This window comes from Paramisgurnus dabryanus, chromosome 11 (genome assembly GCF_030506205.2).
Source record: "Paramisgurnus dabryanus chromosome 11, PD_genome_1.1, whole genome shotgun sequence".
In the NCBI taxonomy this organism is placed as follows: Eukaryota; Metazoa; Chordata; class Actinopteri; order Cypriniformes; family Cobitidae; genus Paramisgurnus; species Paramisgurnus dabryanus.
The window spans coordinates 22,757,889-22,785,513 of NC_133347.1; the positions used below are offsets into that span (position 1 = coordinate 22,757,889).

The following is a 27,625-nucleotide window of genomic DNA, read 5'->3' on the forward strand; positions in this document are numbered from 1 at the left end:
CCAGGGAACGCATTTTGAAAAAAATTATGCTTTGTATGCACTATAAGTCATTTTGGAAGCATTTGCCAGATGGATCAATAGACATGTATCTTATTTTTGTGGCTTGTGCTTTCTTGTTGGAACTAAAGCACATGAACCTTTTGAGTAGCTTGTTGAGAAAGCAGTTGTTGCTTTCCCTAAAGAGGCAATCAACTCCTGATTGTTTCTATTTTAGATGTGTGTTACCTATCCGTTGACCACACTGCTATAAAACCTGTATCACGCCTGATTACGTTTTCACTATGTGATTTAAAGACTTGGGTAGAGAGACTAGAAGTTTAACTGTGATGATTGATTGATGCTTGAACATAAAGTCAGTTTTGACAGCTCTGATGAATGCTTTATATAATCAGGCAAATTAATCTGATAGATCCTTTAATGAAATGCAAACTAAGTACAAAACCATTCTGCAGTGGCCTTCTGAACCTAAACCTTATATGCATTATGTCTGAAAGTGATCAATATGCTAATAAATCCCTGCTGGCACGACAACACCACACAAGCAGTGCCTGCCAAAATGAGAACACACGAGCTAAACACAGTATACGGATTACAAATATGCAGTGTTTCATATCAAATCATAATTCAGAAACATTAATTTTTTGGTTATCTGTTTACAATTACACACAATTGCACCAATTGCCCTCCTCTGATTCTCCACAGACACGCGCGCGCGCACACACTGACGCATGGGTATGTGATACCCACAAGGGGTCGCTGTTGTTTTGCATGGAATACAATTTGATTATCAATGATAATAATTATTGCCACCCACTAATGATTATTTTAAAGCTTGAATGTGTATTTAATATACAAAATGTATGCATAATTACATATTTTGGGGAAAAAACAAGACCTAGAAATAAAAACAAGCTCAGTGTCTTTACGTATCCAACTTTATGGCTTAAAGTAAAACCCAAAATTCTTCACGATCATAACTTGCGCCTTTGGATATGTTTGAAATGCGCTATGATACAATGCTGATCCTCTACAGCTGTACCTATTTGTACAGAACTCTATGGGGATGGTGGTTGTGGTGCTTCAGGTGATGATTTAACCCTGTACCTCAGTTTGGACTCGTCAGTGTCTGCGCAGGAGTGGAGAGGAGAGGTTGGCGCAGCAACCTTTTTAAACCCAAATGCACTTATTTTCTTTAAAGCACACATCAGTTGATGCCATTTCTTTTTTTTCTTCTAATACAAACTCGTGTTATTTCAGTCGGTTGGGAGTTGGCAATTTAGCTTTTTTCTGACACTAGTAACATCTTCTGTGGAGGCAACCAGCCAAGTCATATTTTACATTTTTGGATGTTACTCAAACCGAGAAGAAACACACGGGAAGCGCGAATCGCGCGGTCCTGCGCTCGAGCAACTTTTGGGATGCGCAGGGTAAATCCGCATTAGAGGATGCGAGCACGGATGCGGAGGAAACAGGGATCCCGCGTTACGCATCACACATCAGGGTGAAAATCCCACAGAAACGCCTACAAACCAACCAGACTTTACTAGAAAGTGTCCGCGGTACGGAGATTTTACTTACTAGATCAAATTTTACTCAGTAGTTCCTAACAATCACCGTAACGCGAAGTGAGTTACGCGATGTTAAATGAGATACAACGACTTACTTGGGAAATACGAAAAACGAAAATACTTCGGATGTTGGAAAAGCACAATATTTGTCAAGCATCCTTCGCGCAACAAAGAGACATCTTACTGGATTTTTGAGGATCCGACCGGAGCACATACATTACACCAAACATTTTGCGATGTGTGGACTTTTAGTTTCTTCACTTTAAGGAAATGTACCCTGATGTGAAATGATGAATAACATGACGAACACGGTTGGATACCTACCACGTGAGACACTGGAAGTTTTGTGATCGTCTTTGGATAGCGCGCAAAGTTCAGCCGTGGCCCTTTGCGCTTTAACTGCGCCTTTGTGCCAAGATGGAAGTTTATCACAGCGCCAAAACAAACATGTTGCGTCTCCACACTCTACATTTCCTTATAATGCTGCTCAAAGGTAAGTTAAACTATGGGATGTTGTTGTCACATGCAATTGCGTGTTAATGATTTATGGCACAGCGTGGGATTCCCCATATCTGAAACTAGGAATTTCACTTTGTGGATTTATGATTAATACAGTAATATTTTTTGACGAACAGAAAATATTCTTTTACTGTAGAGATTTTAAGATTTCACTTTTGAATGCTAAGTTAGAAATCAATTTCCTATTTTCAAATCTTAAATATCTTTTTTTCCATTGTGACAGATTATTATATGTTACTCTAAAATTTTTTAATTTATAATATAAGCTCAACATGTGGTATTGTATTTAGATGATCATTTATGTTAAATATGGGGGATTTATACAGCATCATATCTGCCCTTTGCATCTTTACCCCCTACACACAAATACATATCATTTTGTTATCTCTTAAGCTATCGTTTGTAAAGCATTTTTTAATGCAATGAGTTTCATACTACTGTAAAATAGCCTAATAATAATTGTTACACCCTATCCCTAAACCCAACCCTAAAATCTGTTGGCCTTATAGATAGGACACATAAACTGTACACCATTAGGGAGTAATATTGTTATTAGCTTAAGCCACTAAAGCCACCTCTGTGGCTCAAGCTTTTGACTTCAAGGCGCCTCCCTTTGATCACACAAGTTTTTGAAGCCCCCCTCCACACACACAACATAACATTCATAGTTTTATATAACTAGAACGAGAACTTTATATCTATGTTTTTTATAAAAATATTCAACCAATAATAATTTTTCAGATTCTATGATTTTCAAGCATAATCTGAGCTGTTTTAGTTTATTTTAATGTTTGTTTTGTCCCATTTTAAGTAGTTTTAAGTTATCTTAGTGGGGCCCCGGCCCCCTAGTTGAAAAACACTGCTGTTCTGGCCAACTCTTTGGACTCAGACTCTGTGAATTTTGGCAATAGCCCTGAATTCTGCTCTGCAGACACTGTCATAAAAATGGTCAAATGGTCCCATTAAGGTATATATATGTATACATTTACCTCTGAGGTAATATGAACTCTTTAGGTGCTTTTTTGGACAGTTGGGCACCTTTTTTTCTGTTCATTAAGGTTGCACAAGAAACAGGTTACATTCATTCATAAAACAAGGCTCCTAAATTAACAAAAAAATCTCTTTTCTTCCACACAATCCATTTATACTTGTTCTTTAACTCTACCCTCCCTGCCTCTTTCTGCACCACAGTGATCTTTTCTTGTGAGAGAACATGCAGTAGTTCGTGCTGAGATGCCCTTGAAATTATCCATGTCTTTGAGCTTAATGTTAAGCAAGCCCACACATTACTCATGCTGTTAGGATCTGTAATGAACAGAATTTGATGGCTTTACTATTAGGTTGCATAACTTTATACAAGAATTCCTCAGCAGTACACCGTCACTCACTAAATAATAAATAATGTGTTTTTAAAAAAAGAAAAAATATCTAAAATATCTGCACTTTCACAACTTAAGGTCTTTGCTACAGTTCCAACTTTAAAACTTTGTTTCCAAATGTTTGCATACGTACACTTTGAAAGACAGTAGGCTTATACATAACTAATAAATGCACATACATTAATGACACCCTCCGGAAACCCATGCTAACTTTTTATAATCAAATGATGAGATTAGAAGCATTAAAGTTTGATTTCAGTCAGTGATTTCACATTGTTTTCAATCTTTGACAAGATCTTAGTCAATATTAAAGATGTTTTTCATACTGTTCTTTACATTATGTAGGATGATTTTATGTTATTGCTTTTATATGTTACATCACATCAGAGTAATTACAGACAGCTTAGAAATTGAGTTCAGTGTTTAAATAAGAGCATGTCAAGGTTTTAACGTGACATGACTCAATTTTATAAAGGAGATTAAGAACAGTAATGACATAAGACTTTGCCTTAAAGGAAAACACCACCGTTTTTCAATATTGTACTATGTTCTTACCTCAACTTAGACAAACTAATACATACCTATCTTTTTCAATTTATGCACTTAATCTTTGTTCAGCGCTTTGTGAATGTGTTAGCGTTTAGCCTAGCCCTATTCATTCCTTAGGATCCAAACAGGAATGCATTAGAAGCCACCAATCACTTCCATGTTTTCCCTTTTTAAAGACTGTTACATGAGTAATTACACAAGTAAGTATGGTGGCACAAAATAAAACATGGTGATTTTTTAATCACTGGAAGAAAAATTAGAACTATATTGTATGACGGAAAAGCACTTAGTTTGCAGCACTTTGACCTCGGTAACATCGCTCCTGACTACTCCCCTCTCGCTCAAACTTCTGTCTATATTACTGCGCCCCAGTGTTTGGTGCTTCTAAATGCATCCCTGTTTGGATCCTAAGGAATGAATGGGGCTAGGCTAAATGCTAACACATTCACGACAAGCTGTACAAAGATTAAGTGCATGCATTAAAAAAAGATGTATTAATGTCTATACTGTCACATACAGTATAGAATCGGTCTGTAAAGCATGCGAATTACAGTGATCCTGAGCATGAATTGTCCAGTATAAAGCACCACTTGTCTTGATCTCAGCCCTCTCGAGAACTTTAATGGAGTGCATTTTATTGAGGTATGATGGACCTGTTTCCTAAGTAACGGTTTGACTTACAGCAATACATCAAAACGTATTATTATGCCACCTGGTACTTTGTTCCCCTTTAGTGTTGACGTTAAAAGGCAAGCATTCAAGTGTATTCTTGATCTAAACGGATATTGCCGGCAGTTTTCACTATGGAATGGCTCTCTGTAATGCAATTTTTTCCGTAATGAAGAAAACTTCTTATGGTAATGTTGTTTGTCAGCCACTGAAAGAGAAAGCTTTGGCCATTTCGTATGATATATAGAGTTATAAAACTTGCACAGTTTAAATACCTGCATGTGCAAAAACAGCAGAATCAGCATGCGTGTAAAAATTAGATTTAAAAAAATGACACGGTAGACTTTATAACTCTTCATTTGCAAAAGATTATGCATTCACAAGCTTTTGGCACCCAGCATAACATAAATGTGTTCATAAGCACATTTGGTGAATATTCATGGCTGTATTTGCATATAAATATGGTGTTTTTGCATGAATTTGTTTGCGGGGAAAAAACAATAACCAAGGATAAGCCAAAAAGGTGCTGTAGGGGCCTAAAGTTGTCCATGCTGCTGGGTTCTCTTATTAGTGTTTCAAATAAAAGAGTGAGACTTCAGACTGACAGCAGGAAACAGCAGCTGTCAAAACAGGTACTTTATAACCATACAGATACTGACATGACCAAAAAATGGTCCGAAATTGAAGCTGTGTACTGATAAAATGGAGAAAATATGAAGGGAGTGATATGTTTCACAAGCTATCCTGCCAAATGGAGGATAATGGCAGTTTGGCTTGTTTCTCTTTGATGTAAAGACTTGATCCTGAGATTTTATGTGAACCTCCCTGACCCCATCATGACTAATAAAGCAGAATGATCAGGCATCTCCTGAACTAACTTTGTAACATTTAAAAAATACACTTTGCTTTATGTATAAGCTTTTCATTATTATCACATATGTGTCTGTAAAAATCCAAGCTTCAGATTCGAGCTCCGGCACGATGTGTGTCCTGCCCACAAACCAAACTGAACCGCACCAGAGACCACCTCTTCAAACATACAAGGGTACGATTAAACACACCGCACTCTGATACGGAGCAAAGTGATCACGCTTGTCAAACAAACCAGACTTTGGATGTCAAACGGGTACAGTACGGTATGCATAGTGTGAATAATATCCCCTAAGTGTAGGACACATGTGTTGACTGAGGTTACCTTGCTTAGAGATATTTGGACAGTTAGGATTTCTTATATTTCTTGCTGATAGAGAATCATTTTTAGTTACCTGGTGATTGTCTGTTACCCGATTATATCCCCAAAAGTATGATCTAAACCCTATTGAGAGGTTTATTCAGAGATTCAGAGACTGCATGGAAGCAATACTTGATGTATTAAAGAACATTAAAAGTGACAATAGTTTTGTAAATAATGTTTCGCCATTTAAAAACAAATTTCACTAACCAAAACTCAATTTCCATCAAACTACCTCTAACTGATGCATTACTGTATGTATGAACTCCAGAATGTGTATTTTCTAAACTAGAAAAATAGCAAGAGTCACAGACACTGATGTTTAGCACATAAACCTTTAAACGTAATATTTTATATTATATATTAACATGCACTAATTGATTTATAAATGAACACATTTTTATTTATCTAAACAAATGTCAGGAGCTTAAACAAAAGAGGTGATAATATGTAAACAGCTCTGTTGAGTAAACGTGTGTGCATTAATCACAGGAAAACAGCCGTAGCATATGAATGCATAACCTGTTTATTAAGATAATATCATGTTTACCCACAATGCTCGGGGTCCTCAGAGAGCAGTTTTCTATTGTGGTAAGAAAGTACCGGAGCACGTAAGCTGTAGTTTTCTACACTGAAAACCATGTTCGGTGGTTAATTGTTTGTCTCACCTGGGACTAAAAGCAGCCGTCTTGCATGTGTTGCATCATTACTCTAGAGCTGCTCTGGTGCCTACTGAGATTACTGGACTGCAGGGAGACTATTCAACACCAAAATGCACCATATGAATACCAGCTAACAACAAAAAACATGCTTGACTATCAAACTTGAACGTGAAATTATTTATAAATGGCAATTGCAGCACCAAAGAATGCAGTTTTTCTGTGATTTCATCCCAGGAACTTGATTTGGTTGAGCATGGCTCCCAGCCCAGTATGTTATCGAACAGGACACCAGTCAATATGCAGACATCCCAACCTGCAAAAAGTCATTTCAGGGAGGTATCCCGAAGCCCCCCCCCCCCTAAAAAATAAATAAAATAAGAGGACAAGGATATGACATTTCAAGATATAAAAGCATAATATTAATTTCTAGAGGCCTATGCAATTATTGGTAACACTTTAATAGGTCTCATTTGTTAACATTAGTTAATGTATTAACTAACATGAACAAACCATGAGCAGTACATTTGTTACTGTATTTGCTAATCTTTGTTAACATTAGTAACATACAGCGGTTCATGGTTTGTTCGTGTTAGTTCACAGTGCATTAACTAATGTTAACAAGATTTGAATAATGTATTAGTAAATGTTTAAATTAACATTAACAAAGATAAAAAATGCTTTATAAATGCAGTTCATTATTATATGTTAACCAATGTAGTAAACTAATGTTAGCTAATGAACCTTATTTTAAAGTGTTACCCAATTATTTGTTAATTATTTTACAATATGTAGATTACTTTTACTATGTATATAAGCTGCTTACAATATTTATATAAACTGTTTTATTTATATTATATTGCAACTTTAAACAGGTCTAAGGAGTTTGTTGTTTTCATGTAGCCTTGGCAACTAGTAGCCAGCCTGAAAAATATGCATATGATATTAAACTTGTTGAAATCACCTCAATGTCAGTTCGGGAGAAGAGATAAAAGCCCGCCCACACTGACAATTGATTGGTTGATTTACCGGAGCAGGCCAATCAGGATGCTCTCTGTCTTACATGCGCTTAATGAGGCACACTAGCACACACACGCAAGGTCTCCCCCTCCCTCTCTGCCGTGCGCGTGCTACTCTTTCTTGCTCGCTCTAGATTCCGGGAGATTTTAACTAATTTGCGGGCATCAGGGAGCCGCTATCAAAATGCGGGAGACTCCCGGAACTTCCGGGAGACTTGGGATGTCTGAATATGTTTTCCAAACTCTATGTGGTAACACATGCAAATATTACTTGTGTTAATTGACCAAATCTAGAATATAAGAAAAAAAAATCACAGTGTGACTCCATGTTTTCCAGAGACAGTGACTGACACATCATGTATGCTGCGAGTGACACAGTGACACTATTATGCAAAACTAAAATATTGTCATATACACCCTAAAAAATGCTGTTATTTTAAACCAGTGTCAAAAAGGGACAATCCCAGCCGTTGGGTTACATTAACCCAATATGTTTATACATTCATCTAAAGGAGTATTAGGAACACCATACTAATACTGTGTTTGACCCCCTTTTGCCTTCAGAACTGCCTTAATATTACGTGGCATTGATTCAACAAGGTGCTGAAATCATTCTTTAGAAATGTTGGCCCTTATTGATAGGATAGCATCTTGCATTTGATGGAGATTTGTGGGATGCACATCCAGGGCATGAAGCTCCCGTTCCACCACATCCCAAAGATGCTATTGGGTTGAGATCTGGTGACTGTGGGGGCCATTTTAGTACAGTGAACTCATTGTCATGCTCAAGAAACCAATTTGAAATGATTCAAGCTTTGTGACATGTAAGGGATAATGTAGAGGCAGCCGGTAGTTATCGGGAAATAAGCCCCGACAGTGTGATCAGGACCCGACGCGAAGCGGAGGGTCTTGTATCACACTGAAGGGGCTTATTTCCCGATAACTACCGGCTGACTCTACATTATCCCGCTTATTACACGGCTACTTGTCACATAAGAAAAAAAAACTGGACATGAATATGAATTAGAAACATTTTATTGGCATATTTGTTTTAAATTAACATTTTTATCCTTCCGCGAAACTTTGCACAGATGCATAAAATGATCGTAATACCTTATTAAGATCCTCTGCTTCATACTTGTCTGTCTCCATTTTTTTCTCTTTTAGCCAGTCTTTGAGAAGTTTTAATGCCCATTCTGTATTTTTTTGTGTGTTGGCTTCGTAGCTGTCATGCTCTATTTTGTCAAGTTCAGTCTCAGTAAGCTCTCTGTGTCTTGTCGTGGTTGTCCAGTGTTTGTCACAAGATGGCGCCAAACAAACAGTAATCTTTATTGATCTTTATTGGCGCGGAGCGATCTTACTCGTAAAAGTAGTACCGGCTATGCGTTATTATTTTGGTGCGGTTATTATTCGAAAAGAACGAACCTGCAAATGTCTCAACTGACCAATCAGAATCAAGCATTCCAGAGAGCCGTGTAATAAGGTGCATTATCTTGCTGGAAGTAGCCATCAGAGGATGGGTACATGGTGGTCATAAAGGGATGGACATGGTCAGAAACAATGCTCAGGTAGGCCGTGGCATTTAAACGATGCCCAATTGGCACTAAGGGGCCTAAAGTGTGCCAAGAAAACATCCCCCACACCATTACACCACCAGCCTGCACAGTGGTAACAAGGCATGATGGATCCATGTTCTCATTTTGTTTAAACCAAATTCTGACTCTACCATCTGAATATCTCAACAGAAATCGAGACTCATCAGACCAGGCAACATTTTTTCAGTCTTCAACTGTCCAATTTTGGTCAGGTTGTGCAAATTGTAGCCTTTTTTTCTATTTGTAGTGGAGATGAGTGGTACCCGGTGGGGTCTTCTGCTGTTGTAACCCATCCCCCTCAAGGTTTTGGGTGTTGTGGCTTCACAAATGCTTTGCTGCATACCTCGGTTGTAACAAGTTGCTATTTTAGTCAAAGTTGCTCTTCTATCAGCTTGAATCAGTCGGCCCAATCTCCTCAGACCTCTAGCATCAACAAGATATTTTCGTCCACAGGACTGCCGCATACTGGATGTTTTTCACTTTTCACACCATTCTTTGTAAACCCTAGAAATGGTTGTGTGTGAAAATCCCAGTAACTGAGCAGATCTCAGACCGGCCCGTCTGGCACCAACAACCATGCCACGCTCAAAATTGCTTAAATCACCTTTCTTTCCCATTTTGACATTCAGTTTGGAGTTCAGGAGATTGTCTTGACCAGGACCACACCCCTAAATGCACTTAAGCAATTGCCATGTGATTGGTTGATTAGATATTTGCCTTAATGAGAAATTGAACAGGTGTTCCTAATAATCCTTTAGGTGAGTGTATTTGAGCCATGCAAATTTGACCCAAAAAGGGATGTTGCATCCCTTTTTGCATCCCTTTTTACCCAACGATGGTTGAAGATAATATAACATATAGTAATGTATAATATAATACAAATACCATTCTTCATGATCAGTAAGAAATATTTCTGGCCATGTTAGGAGGACATCAATTATGTAAAAAATGTATAAATTTAATTTAGCACAGACATTTTGGGTGCATTTGCATTATTTTAATTGCATGATTCCTTTAGTAAATCAACATAGACACAGACACTGCATGCAAACAAATGAGCTATCAGCATGTGCAATTCATTCTTTGTGTATTCCATGAGAATTGATTTTCCATTGATGTTTTGCCGTCCCTGTTTTGATTTTTAAAAAAACCTTTTTTCTTCCTGCCATTGTGTGACATTTCAAGAGGAATTATGGTTAAACATGAAAAATGAAGTAAAAGCACTCAGAATGAAAGATGTTAAATAATGACACTATAGGAGTTTGTTGCACGATCACTTTTGTCTCACAGTTTCTGAGTTATGGGGTGTGTTTACGGTCAAGGAAGGATTTGGACTGTAAACATTTATGTCTCGGATGCAGTGTAATGGAAATGGCTACCTTTGAGTTTAAACCTGTTCCTGTTAGAATTAATGGCTGAAAAACAGTTCAGGGAGGAAATAATGTGGCCTTACTGTGGGAATTGATATTTAATCACCTGTGCAGCAGAATTTGCTGATTCTAGTGGATTCAAATCTTTCCCTGATAACTGCTCAGGGAGGCATTTATAGATAATTATAGTCAATTAGTATAATCAATGAAAGAGCCTTTACCTAGCCAAAGATCACTTCTGATAAAACGCTACAAGTTTAAACTCAAGTGTGTCATTTTGTTGATGTTAAATGCTTTCTTCTATTCTTCAAGCTTAATGTTCAGAGAATGTTATAATTCATTTGTTGCTTGATGTCATGAAATACTTTTTGACATCATCAAAAACATTAATGTATTCACCAATGGCTGGTTAAATTGGACAGAACACACCACTGGGTTAAAACTGACCCAATGCTGAGTTTTATTACCCAACCATGGCTGTGTTCTGTCCAATGTTAACTCAGCCATGGGTCAAAAACAACCCAGTTTTTTTATGTTTGTTCTAGTCCAGCAAAGCAACGGTATCTGCAATGGATATGATTTAAGACAGTCAGAAAATCAGGAGTTTTCAGACAATCTGTTTGAAAGCAAGCATTGTTGCCATATAAATAGATGAACGTATATGGACTGTTAAGTTTTTAATGGATTATTTCTTGGGGGACATTTGTCTTTGTGACAATGTATGGCACTGTACTTTTACTTTTGATTCATGTAACCCAATTTAACTTTTTTTTTCTACATGCTGCAGAAAAACAGTAAATTTAGATAATATCAGACAAACACGTTTTACATGTTTACAGTATTTCATCAACATTTTATTTGCATACTGCTCCAATCGTTCATTTATGTATTCATCATTTCTAAAATGTACGCATCACTAAAGAATTAGCACTGTGATGAATCTTTGTATCATTTTAAATCATTTATTCTTAAGTGCTGTAAATGATGGCTGATTGAAAATAATAATGATACATTCAACTTTCTGCAGGACTAAAAAGATAAGAACGTAGATTATCCTTGCATTTATTTTTATCCGATTGCCTAGCAACGGAAAAGACCTCTTGTCAGCTATATAATTTAATTGGCTACTTAGTTTCATTGTTTCCTTTTAGTTTAATGCCATTTGTTTACAAGCAAAGTACGTATTTCTTTATCAATAAACATTTATATAGAGTATAAACATTTATCACGTATTTGCTGGTAATGTCATGTCACACAGCAATCTGTTATCCATTAACTTCTTGACACTATGGGGTGGTTTCCAGGACAGGGAGTAGACTAGTCCTAGACTTAAATAAATGTGAGAGCTGTCCAAATTGAAAATCATTTGGACTGACATAATAATGTTTTGTCTCAAAATGCGTGATGTTTTTAGTAAGGCATGTTTGTTAAAACTAGTTATATTTCCTAATTAAACTAAGGTCTAGTCCTGGCTTAAGGTAATCCCTGTCCGGGAAACCACCCATTTACATGCAACCACATAATACGTTTGTAATCGTATTGATGGCTCAATTGTACTATAAAGCCTTCATGTAAACACCTTAATCAAAACGATTGAGGTCGATCGGATGCTAATTTCAGTCGTATTGAAAGAGGTGGTGTAGTCTGATCTGTGATCCGATCATAAAGAGAAAAGTATGCATGTAAACGCTTGAATCATAGTATTTTCTCAATCGGTTGCAAAAATGCATTGTGCACATGCGCAGAACATTTGTGCTCAAGTTCACATCTTATATTCACCTATTATTTACATATGACATGTTTCTCGTCACAAAAACAATGGCAACACGCATTATTAAGGTAATGGGGTCACGCTATGTATATTCTGCAACATTCATGTACTTTTATAACATTAGGCTACATAAAGCAATAAAATAGTTTTTGTTTTCATGACCTATTGCTGAAAACTTCTTAAAAACAACTTTCCCGAACTCAATTTTGACTTTAATCTAGAGATAAAGCATGAACTTTACGAGAGATTCTGTCCGCCTATAAAAAAACATAATTGATAGCCTCAATCTGAATATTAAATGGGATGCATCTACTGTATCTGTAATGGTTTTCTACTGTCTATAGTTGATCAGAAAACAAAAAAGTACTTTTCAAGAAAAGTAACAGAAACAGAACAGGCACAAATTGCATTGTTTCCAAATGAAAACACTTTTTCTGGCTAAAATATGTAATGTTACAATAAAAAAGACATAACGTGATGACATTTTGTTTTATTAATGACTAGATATTATCTCGTGTTTACTCGAGTTTACTTATTATTGTGTTTCACTATATTTATTTTGTAAATGAAACTTAAAATGAAAAGAAAGAGATTCTCTTTTTTGCCTGTCCTCATTTGCTTTGCTGTGTTTTCTCGCCACTGTCAATACACTAGCTAATGTGTTTTTATAATGAGTTATAGTGGGAGAGGAAGAGCGATACGGTTATAAACTTTTCTGCTGATTCTGTCTGCTTTATTTCCTCCTAATGTTTCCTCCTAATAAGGGAGATCTTACAGTATAACTGTACCTGTAATGCCAAAAGGGAAAGCACATAGCCATATCTCCAGTATAATTTGCGTGGTGTAGATTCATCTTCCAATTAAACAATATAGAGTGGCATATGCATTTAGATAACTACTGTCAGACTACTGTGAATCATAATAACACCAGAGAACTTGTTTTTACTGGTATGTGCTGTTGTACACCATGGAAACCAGTGTAATGATGCCTGTGACCGAACAGCTCTCGTGCTGATATTGGTTTCCAGAAGCACTCAGTGGAAGTCAGTGGTGAGTGTTGAAATCAAGAATAGATGATGTTTACACACTGAGGCACGCTGAGCTGCTCCTAGATGCTTGAACTTCCACAGTTGCAGTCTATGCTGGATAGAAATGTAGCACACAGAATTTCTTAAAGGTGACATTGTCTATATAGCATCAGGTTTAAAATCAAAAAATGTCCTCTATGCATGATACTTTTACAACAGCGTTTTTTGCTGCCAGCCGCAGCACGCGCTTTTGAAGGAGCGCTTAGAGCGGAGAAGCGCCCGACGTCATTCGCGTCTTTTCATTGTCCAATCGAATGAGCCTTACGTTGTGGTTAGGGGAGTTTACAGTTGCTTTGAAGAACCGGACTCCACTCGCTCACTCTCTCCTGCTGTTTGTACACCTTTCATCTTCAAACAAGGTCAGAGCAAGCACCCTCTTTTTAAAGTTTCTGCTAATATGACAGTTAACAGCAAAAGAGCGCTCATGCTTCAATAATGATTGACAAGACAGCTGACTTGGTGGTTGCTTAGCAATATGCAAACAAGCGCGCAGACCGCTGGTAGGCAGTATCCACGCGTGTAAAAAAAAGACGTTTGGCAAGTTAACCCACAAACGAAGAAGAAACAGCAACTTGTTGTGTATAATTTGAGAAGACCAGCAATGATGGAAATAAATAAACAACGACTTTTGTTGCAGTTTGAGTAAAATCACTCCTCAACTTGGCCATTCTTTGTTTTCACCGTCGCAAACGTAAATACCTATCGCGCTGTAAAAAAATTTGCGAGGTGCACGTCAGGCTACGCAGAACTATGCACAGGCTATGGATAGGCTTACGCACGACTTTAAATTGGGCTTAATTCTTGAAAAGTGAAGCTGATGGCTCTTTGATTGCCCCCTGGTGGCTGGCTTCAGTACAAGTCATAAACCCCGCCCTCTCCATTCAAACGTATGGGACTCTGCTCTAAATAAAAAAATTATTTACACTTTCATAGGGCTGTACAATAATTCAATATCAATATATCTCGCGATGTAATATTTTCCGATAACTGTGATATGGGTTCTAAATGCATTTCCGATATTTCGGTATACATTACGGCGTCCCGTGGCCGTTCACGTCACGTGTAAAAACACATGTTAAACGCGGGTCAAGGCGCTACTTCCCTATAAAATGCGTGGCGTCTTTTGTAGTTAAGCAACCATGAGCCGCAATCACTGGGACGACGAGCAAATGGAATGCGGATTTAAATCGCTCATCTGTACCTCGAATCAAATCATATCATTGTCACCATGCGATCAATTAATCTATTCAGGACCAGTGTTTGGAATAACGCCGTTTAAAATAACGGCGTTACGTAACGACGTTCATTTTTCAGTAACGGGCTAATCTAATTAATTACTTTTCCCGCCGTTACAACGCCGTTAACGTTAACGGACGTTAAATGCGGTGCGTTACTATGCACTGACTTGATAAACTGTGTGATGCAAACGCAACCCTCCCTGGCTCACAAAGCTAGTGAGGAGGTATGTTAATAACGAGATAAGCGATTATGATTGGCTAAGGCAGAGTAATGTGTTTCATGGTAGCCAATCAGAGCCAGTGTTGTTATACATATGCCAGCACACGCGCCTGCGGCGACACACACACACACACACACAGGGCGAATTCCAACCGAAAGTGATGATCACTATGCCCTATTCCCTTCGAAGATCAAATCTCTTGATGTATAAACTCTAGAGAAAGTTGCGCAATGTTGTCTCATAGTGTGGCAAATTAAAATACACTTGGTGATAAAATACAGCGTCTCTTTCTGTTTATTTGGATTTTACATCCCCTTCGCGAAGTGCCCTTCAAGGGCGCACAAACGGCATTTGGAATTTACCCACACACACGCAACAGCTAAACAGAGATTCGTGGTAGCAGAAGAGATATGGCGAGTCAGGAGGAGCAATGCGATGAAAAGTTGGCATAAATGTGCATGTAATGTGTACATTATGTCCGGGAGCGAAGACTTTGTCGACATCCGTTGTAAGCAACTCTAATTTAATGAATCATATTGTTAAACTGTTTACTTTTTTAATGAAGAAAATGAAATACAGCAGCCTATGTCTTCCAGACTATTTATTTCAGGTTGTTAGTTTGATTTATTTAATTTGCTACAGTTATTGCAAACACACTTTACTGTATATTATTTAACTGTTTACTTTTGAAGAAAATACCTGAAGTACAGAATGTCTACCAGACCAGTTGTCTGACATTGGGAGTTTGATTTATTTAATTAAGAATACGACTACAGAGCAAACACACTTTTTGTTGTTTAAAAGTTAACTTTTTGTGAACAAAACACTTGGAAGTACAGGTTGTTTACTTGACCAGTTGTCTCAGGTTGAGAGAGTTTGATTTAATTTAGTTTGCTGAAGTTAAATGCACTTTATATGGTGTAACTTGTTTACTTTTCTTACAAAGATAATACTTGAAGTGTAGGATAAAACTCTTGCTGTCTGTTGACGTGCAATAAATATGGAAAGGTATGTATGAACACCTGTCTGTTCTACTCATTTCAACTGACATGTGAAAACTGCTAAAAAAAATACAAATTCTTTGACATATAGCAACTTTTTTTTAACCGTAACGCAAATAGTTACTTTCCCTGGTAACGAGTTACTTTTATTATACTGTAGAATAATTTAGTTACTAACTCAGTTACTTTTTGGAACAAGTAGTGAGTAACTATAACTAATTACTTTTTTAAGTAACGTTCCCAACACTGTTCAGGACTTTGGAGTGTTTGCTCAGAGAAGAGCTGGTGCGGGTTTAGTTCGCGTCAAGTCACAGCTTACAATGACGACACCATATAGGGATGGAGAACAGGAGATGTAATGCACACAAACTGCATTACTGGTGAGAAAAAATAGGCTTAAGCCATAAAGTGCCATGGTTAGAAAAGGATAAAGATGAGGAGAAAAGATAAGTATGTATGCTGCTGTGTCACCTGGTTATGAGTAATTTGTATAATATAATTAAATGTCTAGTTAAAATATATCACTAAATAGCTTGCTAAGCAATTACAAGTAGATCAGTAATTTTTATTTTTCGTACAGTATGTTACATTAAATACTACCATTGAAAAGTTTTAGGGTCACATTGACTTATTAATATTTTCCCCACATATTACTATAATAGCAAATTTATTTTGACTAACACAGATGGAACTATGAACGTCAATACTGTGACTGAAGAAATCCATAATATATCAAAACAGAAACACAACTCAGTGGCAAAAAAATGCATTAGTTAAAAAATTGTAAAATAAATAATTGTGCTTTTTAATGTTAAAATAGCTCTTCGTCCCTTCTATGAGATGTCGATCTCAGAAATGTCCCCCTAGCCTATTTGAGTTTGAGACCCCTGCATCACAGCATTTAACACTGACTGACATTCAGGGTGTACTTAAAATAATATTAAGCTGAGCCTGAAAGTTTACTGGGCAGTGATATCACTTTTTTTATATAGGCTAAACACGAATTAAAGGTGAACATTAATATATTTATTCCTTTTTTATTTTAACTATGATATAGTTTTATAGGAGATGGTTTCATTGGCAAATAAATTTTTTCAGAGGTTTGTTTTTGGTTCAGACATCCATTGCAGGCATTCTTGGCAGTTTTTCCTGAGGCTTTTTAAATATGCATACCGTTATCGGATTTATACCGTATCGACCGAAATTAAGAATCATATCAGGATAAAAATTTTGGCCATATCGTCCAGCCCTACATTTCCAATAAAAGTTTCCGAAAGATGGCTCCTTTTTGGAGCCAGTAGTGGCCAGTTGATGAAGTGCAGTTTAAGTCACTTCTGTGTTGGCTTCATGATCGAGACCGAAAGGTTGCCCCTTCATAAAAACCTGTGTCTAACTTAAAATGTACACCAAGGAAATTGATAACTTTTGTCAGGTATTTTTTCTATAGGTTTTTGGATAATGGCAAAAAATCTTTACAAATTTACACACATCTAGATGAATCTTTTTTGGGAATTTTTTTATGGGTTGCATTATTTTTAAGATATTCATGCATGGTGACATTTAAAGTCAGCAACAATATGGCTGCAGTCCCACGTAGCAACTTGTTAGCAACTAAGCCACCAAAAAAATCACTTTTAAAAATTTCACAAGTGGGAGTATTAAGGGTTTTTTATGTCATAGAATAATTTAAGCATTTAACCAAAATCCTATTGTAGACCTATTCATTTCGGTACGAGAGAACCTGAACGTTTCAGGGGTTTGGCCTACTACAATACATCTTCATCCCTGCAGCTCTTTACACTCTCAAATAAAATGTACCAAATCTGTCACTGGGGTGGTAATCATTCAAAATCTAAACATTTCAACTTTATACTTTATACTTTATTATCCGCTTGGGGAAATTTTTGTTGCTTGACAGCACAGACAATACACATAATACAAACATAGTAAAGAATAAAATAAAATAAAACATATATAGTGTTCTCGTGCAGTGTGTTGAAACTCTGACTAAACACCAAGTTAAACCACAGCCAATGAAGACAGAGTCGTAGTAAGGTTGATCATTTACTGTCACTCTCTTTTCATAAACATGTTGCGGTGAAAACTGTAATAAAACAATACAACAATATTCAATGTACATGTCTTGATCAATGATACAATTATAAATGTCTCAACAATGTGAACAATCACAATCACAGCTGTTCTCACTGTAGTAGCAGCTATAATGGCTATTAGCACCAATGTTAGCTTGTTTTTAATAACATACCAAACATATGGTGGCCCTGAAGTGCAAACCACAACAACAAATTACTAAACAACAACAACAAATAAAAAAACACCACAACAAATTAAAAACACTGCAACAAATTAAAAAACAACAACAAATTAAAAAAACTACAGCAAATTAAAAACCACTACAGCAAATTAAAAAACACTACAACAAAATAAAAAACACAACAGCAAATTAAAAAACACTACAACAAATTAAAAACACAACTACAAATTAAAAAACACTACAACAAAATAAAAAACCATAACAAAATAAAAAACACTACAACAAAATAAAAACAACTACAAAATAAAAAACACTACAACAAATTAAAAAACACAACTACAAATTAAAAAAACACAACAAAAAATTAAAAACACAACTACAAATTAAAAACCACAACTACATTAACCTACCGGAAGAGGTAGGTACCAGTCGGCAACATGACACATCGCTGATTGGACGACACTGCAGTTCGGCTTTTGAACCGGAAGTTATTATTCCTGTAGCGCGTGGTTTGGAGAGGAGGAAGGACAGCAAAATGTTTTGCACAAACTGTGGAAAAGAACTGGTTGAGCCGTCCCCGAACTTTTGCAGCGGCTGTGGCAAAAGGCTTAAAGAAATATCTACCATCAGAGACACCCAACAAACTTCGAGTAAGTTAATAAGAATAGTGTAATGCTTACGTTGCTTGTGGATGTAACGTTAGCTTACTATATCGTTAGCGGTTTCCAGACCGTACCCTTAGCCGGCCCCAGCAGTCCACTATTGAAACGATGATAAAGTAGTACATTTATTACGTTTGGTCAAAATGGCACGCCTCACCTTAGGAAGTGGAGAGTAGTTGCGTCGTCTGTACAGTCCAGCTTCTTTTAAATGTGTCTTCAATGTCCACATACTCATTGAAATTACATGATTAGTCCTAAGCATATCCAATATCACCTCGTATGTATGTCCTGAATCAAAATACTCTTGAATAGCAGCTGCTACGTTTGGGTCATCTGTAACATTCATGTTTGAAAAAATGTGCTACAGGAAGAATAACTTCCGGTTCAAAAGCCGAACTGCAGCGTCGTCCAATCAGCGATGTCTCATGTTGCCCACTGGTACCTACCTCTTCCGGTAGGTTAATGTAGTTGTGTTTTTAATTTGTTGTTGTTTTTTAATTTATAGTTGTGTTTTTAATTTGTTGTTGTGTTTTTTATGTTTTGTAGTGTTTTTTATTTTGAAGTTGTTTTTTATTTTGTTGTAGTGTTTTTTATTTTGTTGTAGTGTTTTTTTAACTTGCTGTTGTGTTTTTTATTTTGTTATGGTTTTTTATTTTGTTGTAGTGTTTTTTAATTTGTAGTTGTGTTTTTAATTTGCTGTAGTGTTTTTTAATTTGTAGTTCTGTTTTTTAATTTGCTGTAGTGTTGTTTTTAACTTGCTGCTGTGTTTTTTATTTGTTTTTTATTTTGTTGTAGTGTTTTTAAATTTGCTGTAGTGGTTTTTAATTTGCTGCAGTGTTTTTTAATTTGTTGTGGTGTTTTTTTAATTTGTTGTAGTGTTTTTTATTTGCTGTAGTGTTTTTTCATTTGTTGTGGTGTTTTTTAATTTGTTGTAGTGTTTTTTTAATTTGTTGTTGTTTCTTAATTTGTTTTTGTTGTTTAGTAATTTGTTGTTGTGGTTTGCACTTCAGGGCCACCGTACAAACATCATCTTTTCAACAAAATCCTTACAAATATATAATCCTTAACATGTCTAATGTCACATAGATGAACTTACGGCATTGCCTCTATGAAGTATTAAAGTGGATGCAATGGATTGAAAGTGAAAGCACACGATGACTGTCTCATGTTTTCAACAAGTAGGACCAGGAACAACTGACAGGAAGTGACCAAACAGGAAGTGACATCATCATGTAACAAATAATATTAATTTTTACAAATGAGGTAGATAAACCAAAAAGTAATTATGAACTTCTAATTTTACCTGAGAATATGTATCAACAAAAATAAAGCAGATATTTAAAAGTTAAATTTCTTAAAGGGCAACACAACATAAGAATAATGCACACAATCAACCCTGAGACCCGCTCAGGTGGCGCCTTCAACATGACCTTTGTTTAACAGTTTAACTGCCTGAGGCAGGAAGGAGTTTTTCCCCTGTTTTCAAAAATTGCTGGCATCCTGAATCTTTGCCCTGAAGGTAGTTTCTCAAAGTTGATAAATAATTGAAGAGTTTCGTTGCAAAACGAGATAACTCCGTTTTAAACATTTTTGTCAAAACATGTTTATTATTATGTTATCATATTATTATTTTGTTTTATGGTGCTACATAATTTTTTAAGTTATGAAGGTTTAAATCAAAACAAACCAACTGCAGTTGAATTGATATTAATTGGAATGCACAACCAAAAAACTAGATTTCTGAAAAAAAATTGCTTTACTAAGGCATCTGTTTTGGTAAATTTGTTCAAGATCTTTCAAGGGGGTACCAATTAATTTGTACCCAAAAACTGCATTTTAGGATCTTAGACGTACATACTGTACTGGTATCAAATGTGTATATATCTGTATTTAAATTGTACAAATTAGGACCTTTTTAAAGGGTTCCATCCCAGTGACAGCTTAACACATTTTCACATATTTTATAAAATCTTACAAAGTACATGACCAACCGTATGTGGAAACCTCATTTTCTCAATATAAATAACTGAAATAACTCAATTGACATGACTGAAGTCCAGACCTGAACCTTATATGAATGCAGCTGATTGAATTTGAACGGCGACTGTGAGCCAGACCCTATCACTTAACACCAGCACATGACCTCACGATGCTTTTGTGTCTAAATGGGACCAAATCTCATTCGCACAAGGAAATCCTATCATTTTGTTGAACGCCTTCCCAGAGGACTAAAAGCTGTTAAAACAGTATAGCGATAGCAAACTGCCTTTTAATGCCTGTGTTTTGAAATGAATCGTTTAACAAGGACACATGGGTGTAATTTTCGGGTATCCACATTTTGCCATGTAGCATATTTGAATCAGTCACTGACAGGCTTTGTGTTGTCACAAGCACAGTTATTTATCTCACAATGTGGTAAATCCAGAAACATGTTTAACAGGGTATGAAACCATCTTGTTTTGGAAAGTGATTTTGTTTCCAGGCATTTATTCAAGAAAAGTCAGAAAAATGGATTTAAATGTTGGCAAGTTACCCAAACTGAATACACATCACTACAGTTACAATAAACTGTGGGTGGATGCACATTTACTGACTTTGAATAATATTGTGAGATTTCTGCCGCAGAACCAAATACTATGAAGAGAGAAAAGCTCATTGGAGTCTGAAGCGTGTAGTTTTGGTCTTTTTATTTTTCTTAATCTTTAGTCTTATTCTGCATGATTCATCGTTGCCTTATTAATACGTTTATTTTTATTATTATTAAATGTTATTCAAAGTCTTGCCTTCTAAACTGTTTTTTTTATATAGTCAAGCCCACACATGCAGTAAAAATGATCATTAAAGGTACCATACACAGTTTCTGTCAATCTCATGTTAACCTTGAGTACCTTTAGGGTTGTATTGTATGCTTCATATCTCCGAAAGAGTCTTCAGTTTTATCAGATTCATAAAAGACAAATACAGCTATACCGCTTCTATCTGAAAACAACCGAGCTCCTGGAGACGTACGGCAGGCGGAGCGAGTCATGAGTCACGAGCACGCAATACGCAATACATTGTTACATTATTCCTTATATCACTTTGGATTAACTATATGTTCATGTTGTTTACATTATATGCACTTACTGGCAGCAAAACACAAACATTTTATGCAGTTTTACTTGCCGCCTTTTGTTTCGACTCATGACCGGTTCTTTTATTGCTGGGATCGCTCAATCTTTAAAGTAGCCACACAGATCCAAAATCGAAAATTACCTGTATTGCAGTGTGTCATGTAGCTGTCCATCAATGTAAGCAACGTGCAAAGTAGTTGAACTAAAAAGTGCACGATTAATAAAGTTATTGGCTTCTAAAGTAGGGAGTCGACTCTGAATCGCTGAAACGAGTCGTCATATGGATTGAATCACCTGCCTGTCTTTATCCATGTAATACGAACACTTTGCATAATAATCTCCGCCTACAGCCTAGCCTGGGAGAAAAGAAAACTATGACCTGCCCCCAGACGCTTCAGCTAGTTAGTGTGTAAACATCATATCATGCTGTGTTTTCAGTTTGTGTTGTTTTCACTACCAAAGGATGAAGATATAAAGAATCAAGGAGGGATTTACTAAAGCAATAAGCCCCAATTGTGTTTTATTTTATAAAATCCCGCTAAGGTTATGCATATGAAGAAACCGTTTTATAAACGCAATAACCCCCGAAAAGCAGTGGGTTACCAGTGCATTTTATAACAGCTAAGAGGCGTTGTTAGGCATGACGCGAAGCTGTTATAAAATGCACTGTAACCCCACTGCTTTGCGGGGGTTATTGCGTTTATAAAACGGTTTCTTCATATGCATAACCTTAGCGGGATTTTATAAAATAAAACACAAATAAGCTGTAATTATATTAGTACAAATATTACTCTTCTGCCAAGTAGTTCCTCAGAATCAAGTGTGACTGAAACAGAGCGCAGTTCCTAACCAACACAGACGCAGCAAAGACACAATGAAAATATGATTTAAGACTTTATTTTATAAACCAACATTCATCTAATTTATACATTAACATTTATATCGTGCAGCTGTTGATGATCAAATATGCTTGAAAGCATGCTTAACTCTTTCCCCGTCAGCGTTTTTTTTTTTTAAGTTGCCACCCAGTTTTAGTTTAATGCCTTGCAGAAAAATTATCTTCTTTAAATAAACATACAATATCAAATGAAAGAACAGACCATCCGCTTTCAAACAACAACAAAAAAAAAATACGTTTCATCCTACCTTCATTTGTTCTCTTATCACCTCTCAGATTTTTGTAGCTAAAAGCAGAGATAATTCCATTTTTGTGAAGAACTTTTGTAAGAGATCAGATTCAGAGCCTGATCGAAACACGCTGTTTTTAGTGTTGAGTGAATGCGTCTGTGTTTAAGTTGGGTAAGATCTCCACCCAGTGGATAGCGGAAATATGACTTTGAGGTATAAACTCCTCAGCGAACGTTTTCTCTTTATTGATTAGATGACTCAACAATATTTATTGACATGTATCTGGATATCGCCATAATTGTGCAATTGTGTACAAATTAAAAATATGATTAAAGACTGTGATGTTTATTTTCATAAATCAGTTTGCAGCAACAGTGGCGCAGTGATACTTATGTAATGCGGTCTGAACTGTGGGTTTCCCGGGTTATTTTATCAAGGCTTAGAACGCGTTTCAACCAATCAGAATGAAGAACCAGAACTGCCCGTTTTATAAGAAACATTTGGCAATGAAAGATGGTTCAGTACCCACTTTATTTGGAAAAACATGCATCTCCTAACCACAACCTGTAAGTATGATTATTACATTGTGTTTATTTTCCCCCGAGTTTTCTAAAATGTCTAGTTTACCCTGCTGAAAAAAAACCTATTAAAGAAAATTCTAATGGTTTCCATTAAAATACCAATAGGAACCATTAGCTTTTACCATTACAACCACTACACTGTAGTGTGTTTTGGGCCATATTTCACTCGTTTTTTTTAGCAGGGTAATGTAATGTCTTATCAGTAAGCTGCGCTAGCAACCCATGTTGCAGTTAAACTGTGGCCCGGTTAGCTTAAATTACACTTGCTTAAATTAGTGTAAAAAAATGTAATGTCTGTCGTTGTTTTTATAACTTGGACTGATGATGAATGATGTGTATTGATGTTGGTGTTTAAACTTTTAATATAATGTCAGGGAGTCACGTTAGCAAGCGGCTAACGCATGTGCACTTGTGTTTACATTTTGGCTGTGGCCCCGTCAGCTACATACTTGCTTAAATGAGTGTAAAAATGTTAATGTCTGTCATCGTTTTTATAACTTAGATTAATGATGAATGATGTGCATTGATGTCGATAATGCCTTGTCAGTAAACCATGTTAGCACTAGGTCAATACATGTTGCACTATTGTTGGTCTGTGCGACTGATCTGTGGTCTGTGCGGAGACTGTGTCAGTGGACCAATCAGAGCAGAGTAGGCTACTGAAAGGTGGGGTTTAGGCAGAGTGAGTCGTTGAATGGCTTCACACAGAAATCGTTTGGGGATCTCTGAGAAATAGGGTAATTTTATAGGGTAATTTCCCCGGACAACAGGTTTAAATGCATGCAAGGTCAAAAAACACTGTAATTTTCTCAAAATATATATTTAAAATTTAGGGTGACCATAAGTGCCATTCTTCCCGGACGCATGCCGTCCAGGATTTCGGTGCGTCTTCCGGAAGTCGTATTTGTTGACCGCATACGACATTCAGTTAAAAACATAAGATATACAATCATAGTTTCATTCTTACCTTAAAATTTAACGGTTGCTTTCCTGTAATAATAATAATAATCCTCTATGACGTATGCGGTCGACAAATACGACTTCCGGAAGACGAACACAAAATCCTGGACGGGATGCGTCCGGGAAGAATGGCACGTATGGTCACCCTAAATTTTAAATATATATTTTGAGAAAATTACAGTGTTTTTTGACCTTGCATGCATTTAAACCTGTTGTCCGGGACTTATAAACACTGATAGGATGCTTAAAATTTGCATCTAACTGGCTCTTTAACCTTAAACGATTTGCAAATCCAGCATCATACTGGGTCTTGTTTATAAAACATTCGGCACTAAAATGCAGGGAACAAACAAACACACTTGCACAACCCTGTTAATGGCCTGGAAAACAATCTGCATCTACCGTTCACTTAATTCTTTGGAAAGCTGAACGAGGTATTATTTCCCTCACAACCAAAAAAACACCCAACCCAAATAAAACATGATGGGGGGGGCTTTTGCTATCGCCCTGGTTGATGCATGTGTGTACTCTTCCAGGAGAAGTGCCCATACAAGGAGTTCCCCCCTTTATGACATCATACAGGGCCATACTCGAAAAAAAACCTTTCCAAAATGTATACAAGCTCTGATGGAGTGTATTTCGGCACAGAAATGTTTAGGATGCTCAACTCTTTAACAATGTGACATTTTTTTTAGTAAGCATAACATAGCATTAATCATCCCCTTTAAAGAAAAAAATCCACCGTTATCAATATTTTACTATGTTCTAACATCAACTTGATGAATTAATACATACCTATCTTTTTTCAATGCTTTTACTTTTAATCTTTGTACAGCGCTTCTTGGATGTGTTAGCATTTAGCCTAGCCCCATTTATTCCTATGGCTCAAAACAAAAGTTTTATTTTCTGCCACCATACTTAATTGTGTAGCTACTCATGTAACAGGAAAAAATGGAAGTGTTTGGTGGCTTCTAAATTCTTCCCTGTTTGGAGGCATAGTAATGAATGGGGCTAGGCTAAATGCTAACACATTCACGAAGCGCTGTACAAAGATTAAAAGTGCACGCATTGAAAAAAGATAGGTATCTATTAATTAATCTAAGTTGAGGTAAGAACATAGTAAAATATAGAAAACAGTGGTGTTTTCCTTTAACCAAAGGTTTATATAAATAACACTTTACGATAAGGTTGTATTTGTTAATATTAGTAATGCAGCTAACATGAACCAACAATGAGCAGTACAGTTTTTCAGCATTTATCAGCTTTGTTAATGTTAGTTTATGCTAATACAATTGTTTATGTTTGTTAATTGTTTGTTAAATGATGTAAACAACTTTTATATATACTAATTGCATTAGTAAATGCTAAAATTAACATAAACTAAAATAAATAAATGCTGTAGAAGTATTGTTCATTGTTAGTTCATGTTAGCTAATGCATTAACTAAGGTTACTAAATACAACCATATTTTAAATGTGCTAATTTCAATTATATTTCAGACTTGTAAACAAAATCCTGCACTTCGCATTCGATATTCTATTTCTTTCAGAAATACATTAAACATCCCATTGCAGGAGCTTAATGTGTTGCGAGTGTTTCTTTGTCACATTTAAAGGTCAGTTTCATACGTCTGCACAGTACTGTTATGAGTTTGATAAGTGTTTGAGAGTTAAAATCAATCAACGCTTATTAAACCTGAAACTCGTCCCTTCTCATCACTTGATGAATCATTCGCACTGTTAGCCTTCAATCACAGGAGACCCAAATGCCAGGCAGTCATCATCACCTTGATGTTCAAAAGTCAGTGGCCGTATGAGAATGGAGAGACATCTTACTGTTTTTAATGTTTACATAATCACCCCTCATCGTCCAAATCATTGCAGGGGGTCTGCGGGCGCCGTTTCAAGCACATTTCAGCATAACTGTCAGCTCGTGTCAGGGAACTTGTCCACCAGTCATGTATGAGTTCTTCAAAATGCCTGTTAGGGAAAAGCCTCTGAAGATGTTAATGAATGGGAAATAAGTTAATTTAAATGAATTATTCTGAAAATATGAAATGGCAATTGTGGAGTCAGTCTGCATTGCTTAATTGTCACTCAAATCCCCTCTGAAGAATGTACAGTATTTTAAAGATAAAAGACAAAACAATCTGACGAATGATTTTTTTTGCGACTTTTCTAGCTCTATAATGACTTATTGAGGCCATGAATTTCATACATTTTTAGCAAGATTATATTTTATCTTCAGAGGTTTGTTCTTTTAAGTATTTTAAAATAGGTAATTGTGTTAAAAAAAGGTTAATCTGGCTATGGCACTTAAGTCTCAATTCGGCTCAGATCGGTCCAAGATGCCGCAAATAACGCTGCACTCTGTCTGCACTTACGAAAGATTTTCTGCTTTCTTACTCAACAGGTTTCTACTTATAAACTCAGTTGCTGTAAATGGCTCTCCAGGGCCCTATTACGCTCACTTTAGTTGAGAGCTACTGCAATGCACGCTGCTGTCTGAATTATTCAGCACGTCGGTTTGGTCAAAGTTAATTCATTCAGGTCACAGGTTCAGCTCAGGCTCCAAAATGACTCAACCAGCGAACATGTGAGCCTTGATTTAACTTAAGACTGAGTGATTATTATTAAAAAATAAACAATAAACATGTTATAATTATTGGATAATGTTTATTTTCTTATTATTAAGCATGATAACTGGAGCAAATATACTTATAATATAAATATAGATCTTTTTAAATATCATAAATTGGTACTAGCTTATCAAACCCTTGCCCATCTGTTAAAGGGGACATTTCACAAGACTTTAAGATGTAAAAAAACCTTTGGTGTCCCCTTGTGTGAAGTTTTAGCTCAAAATAACATTTAGCTAATTTATTAAAGCATGTTAAAATTGGCACTTTGTAGGTGTGTGCAAAAATGTGCCGTTTTGGGTGTGTCCTTTAAAATGCAAATGAGCGGATGACGTGCAAACACTGATCACAATGATAGTGGTTTGTTGAAATTGAAACTCAATTGTGCTGT

General features: G+C 36.3%; 1 protein-coding gene across 1 annotated transcript in view; it reads left to right on the plus strand.

The window, feature by feature from the left end:
- Nucleotides 1–1,142: 1,142 nt before the first annotated feature.
- LOC135729654 (transmembrane protein 132C) overlaps nt 1,143–27,625 on the plus strand; it is a 287,538-nt gene continuing 261,055 nt past the window's right edge. Inside the window, exon 1 of the mRNA XM_065247459.2 lies at nt 1,143–2,061. Within this exon, the coding sequence (XP_065103531.1) occupies nt 1,986–2,061 (76 nt within the window). The 5' untranslated portion in view covers nt 1,143–1,985. The remainder of the gene's footprint in view (nt 2,062–27,625) is intronic.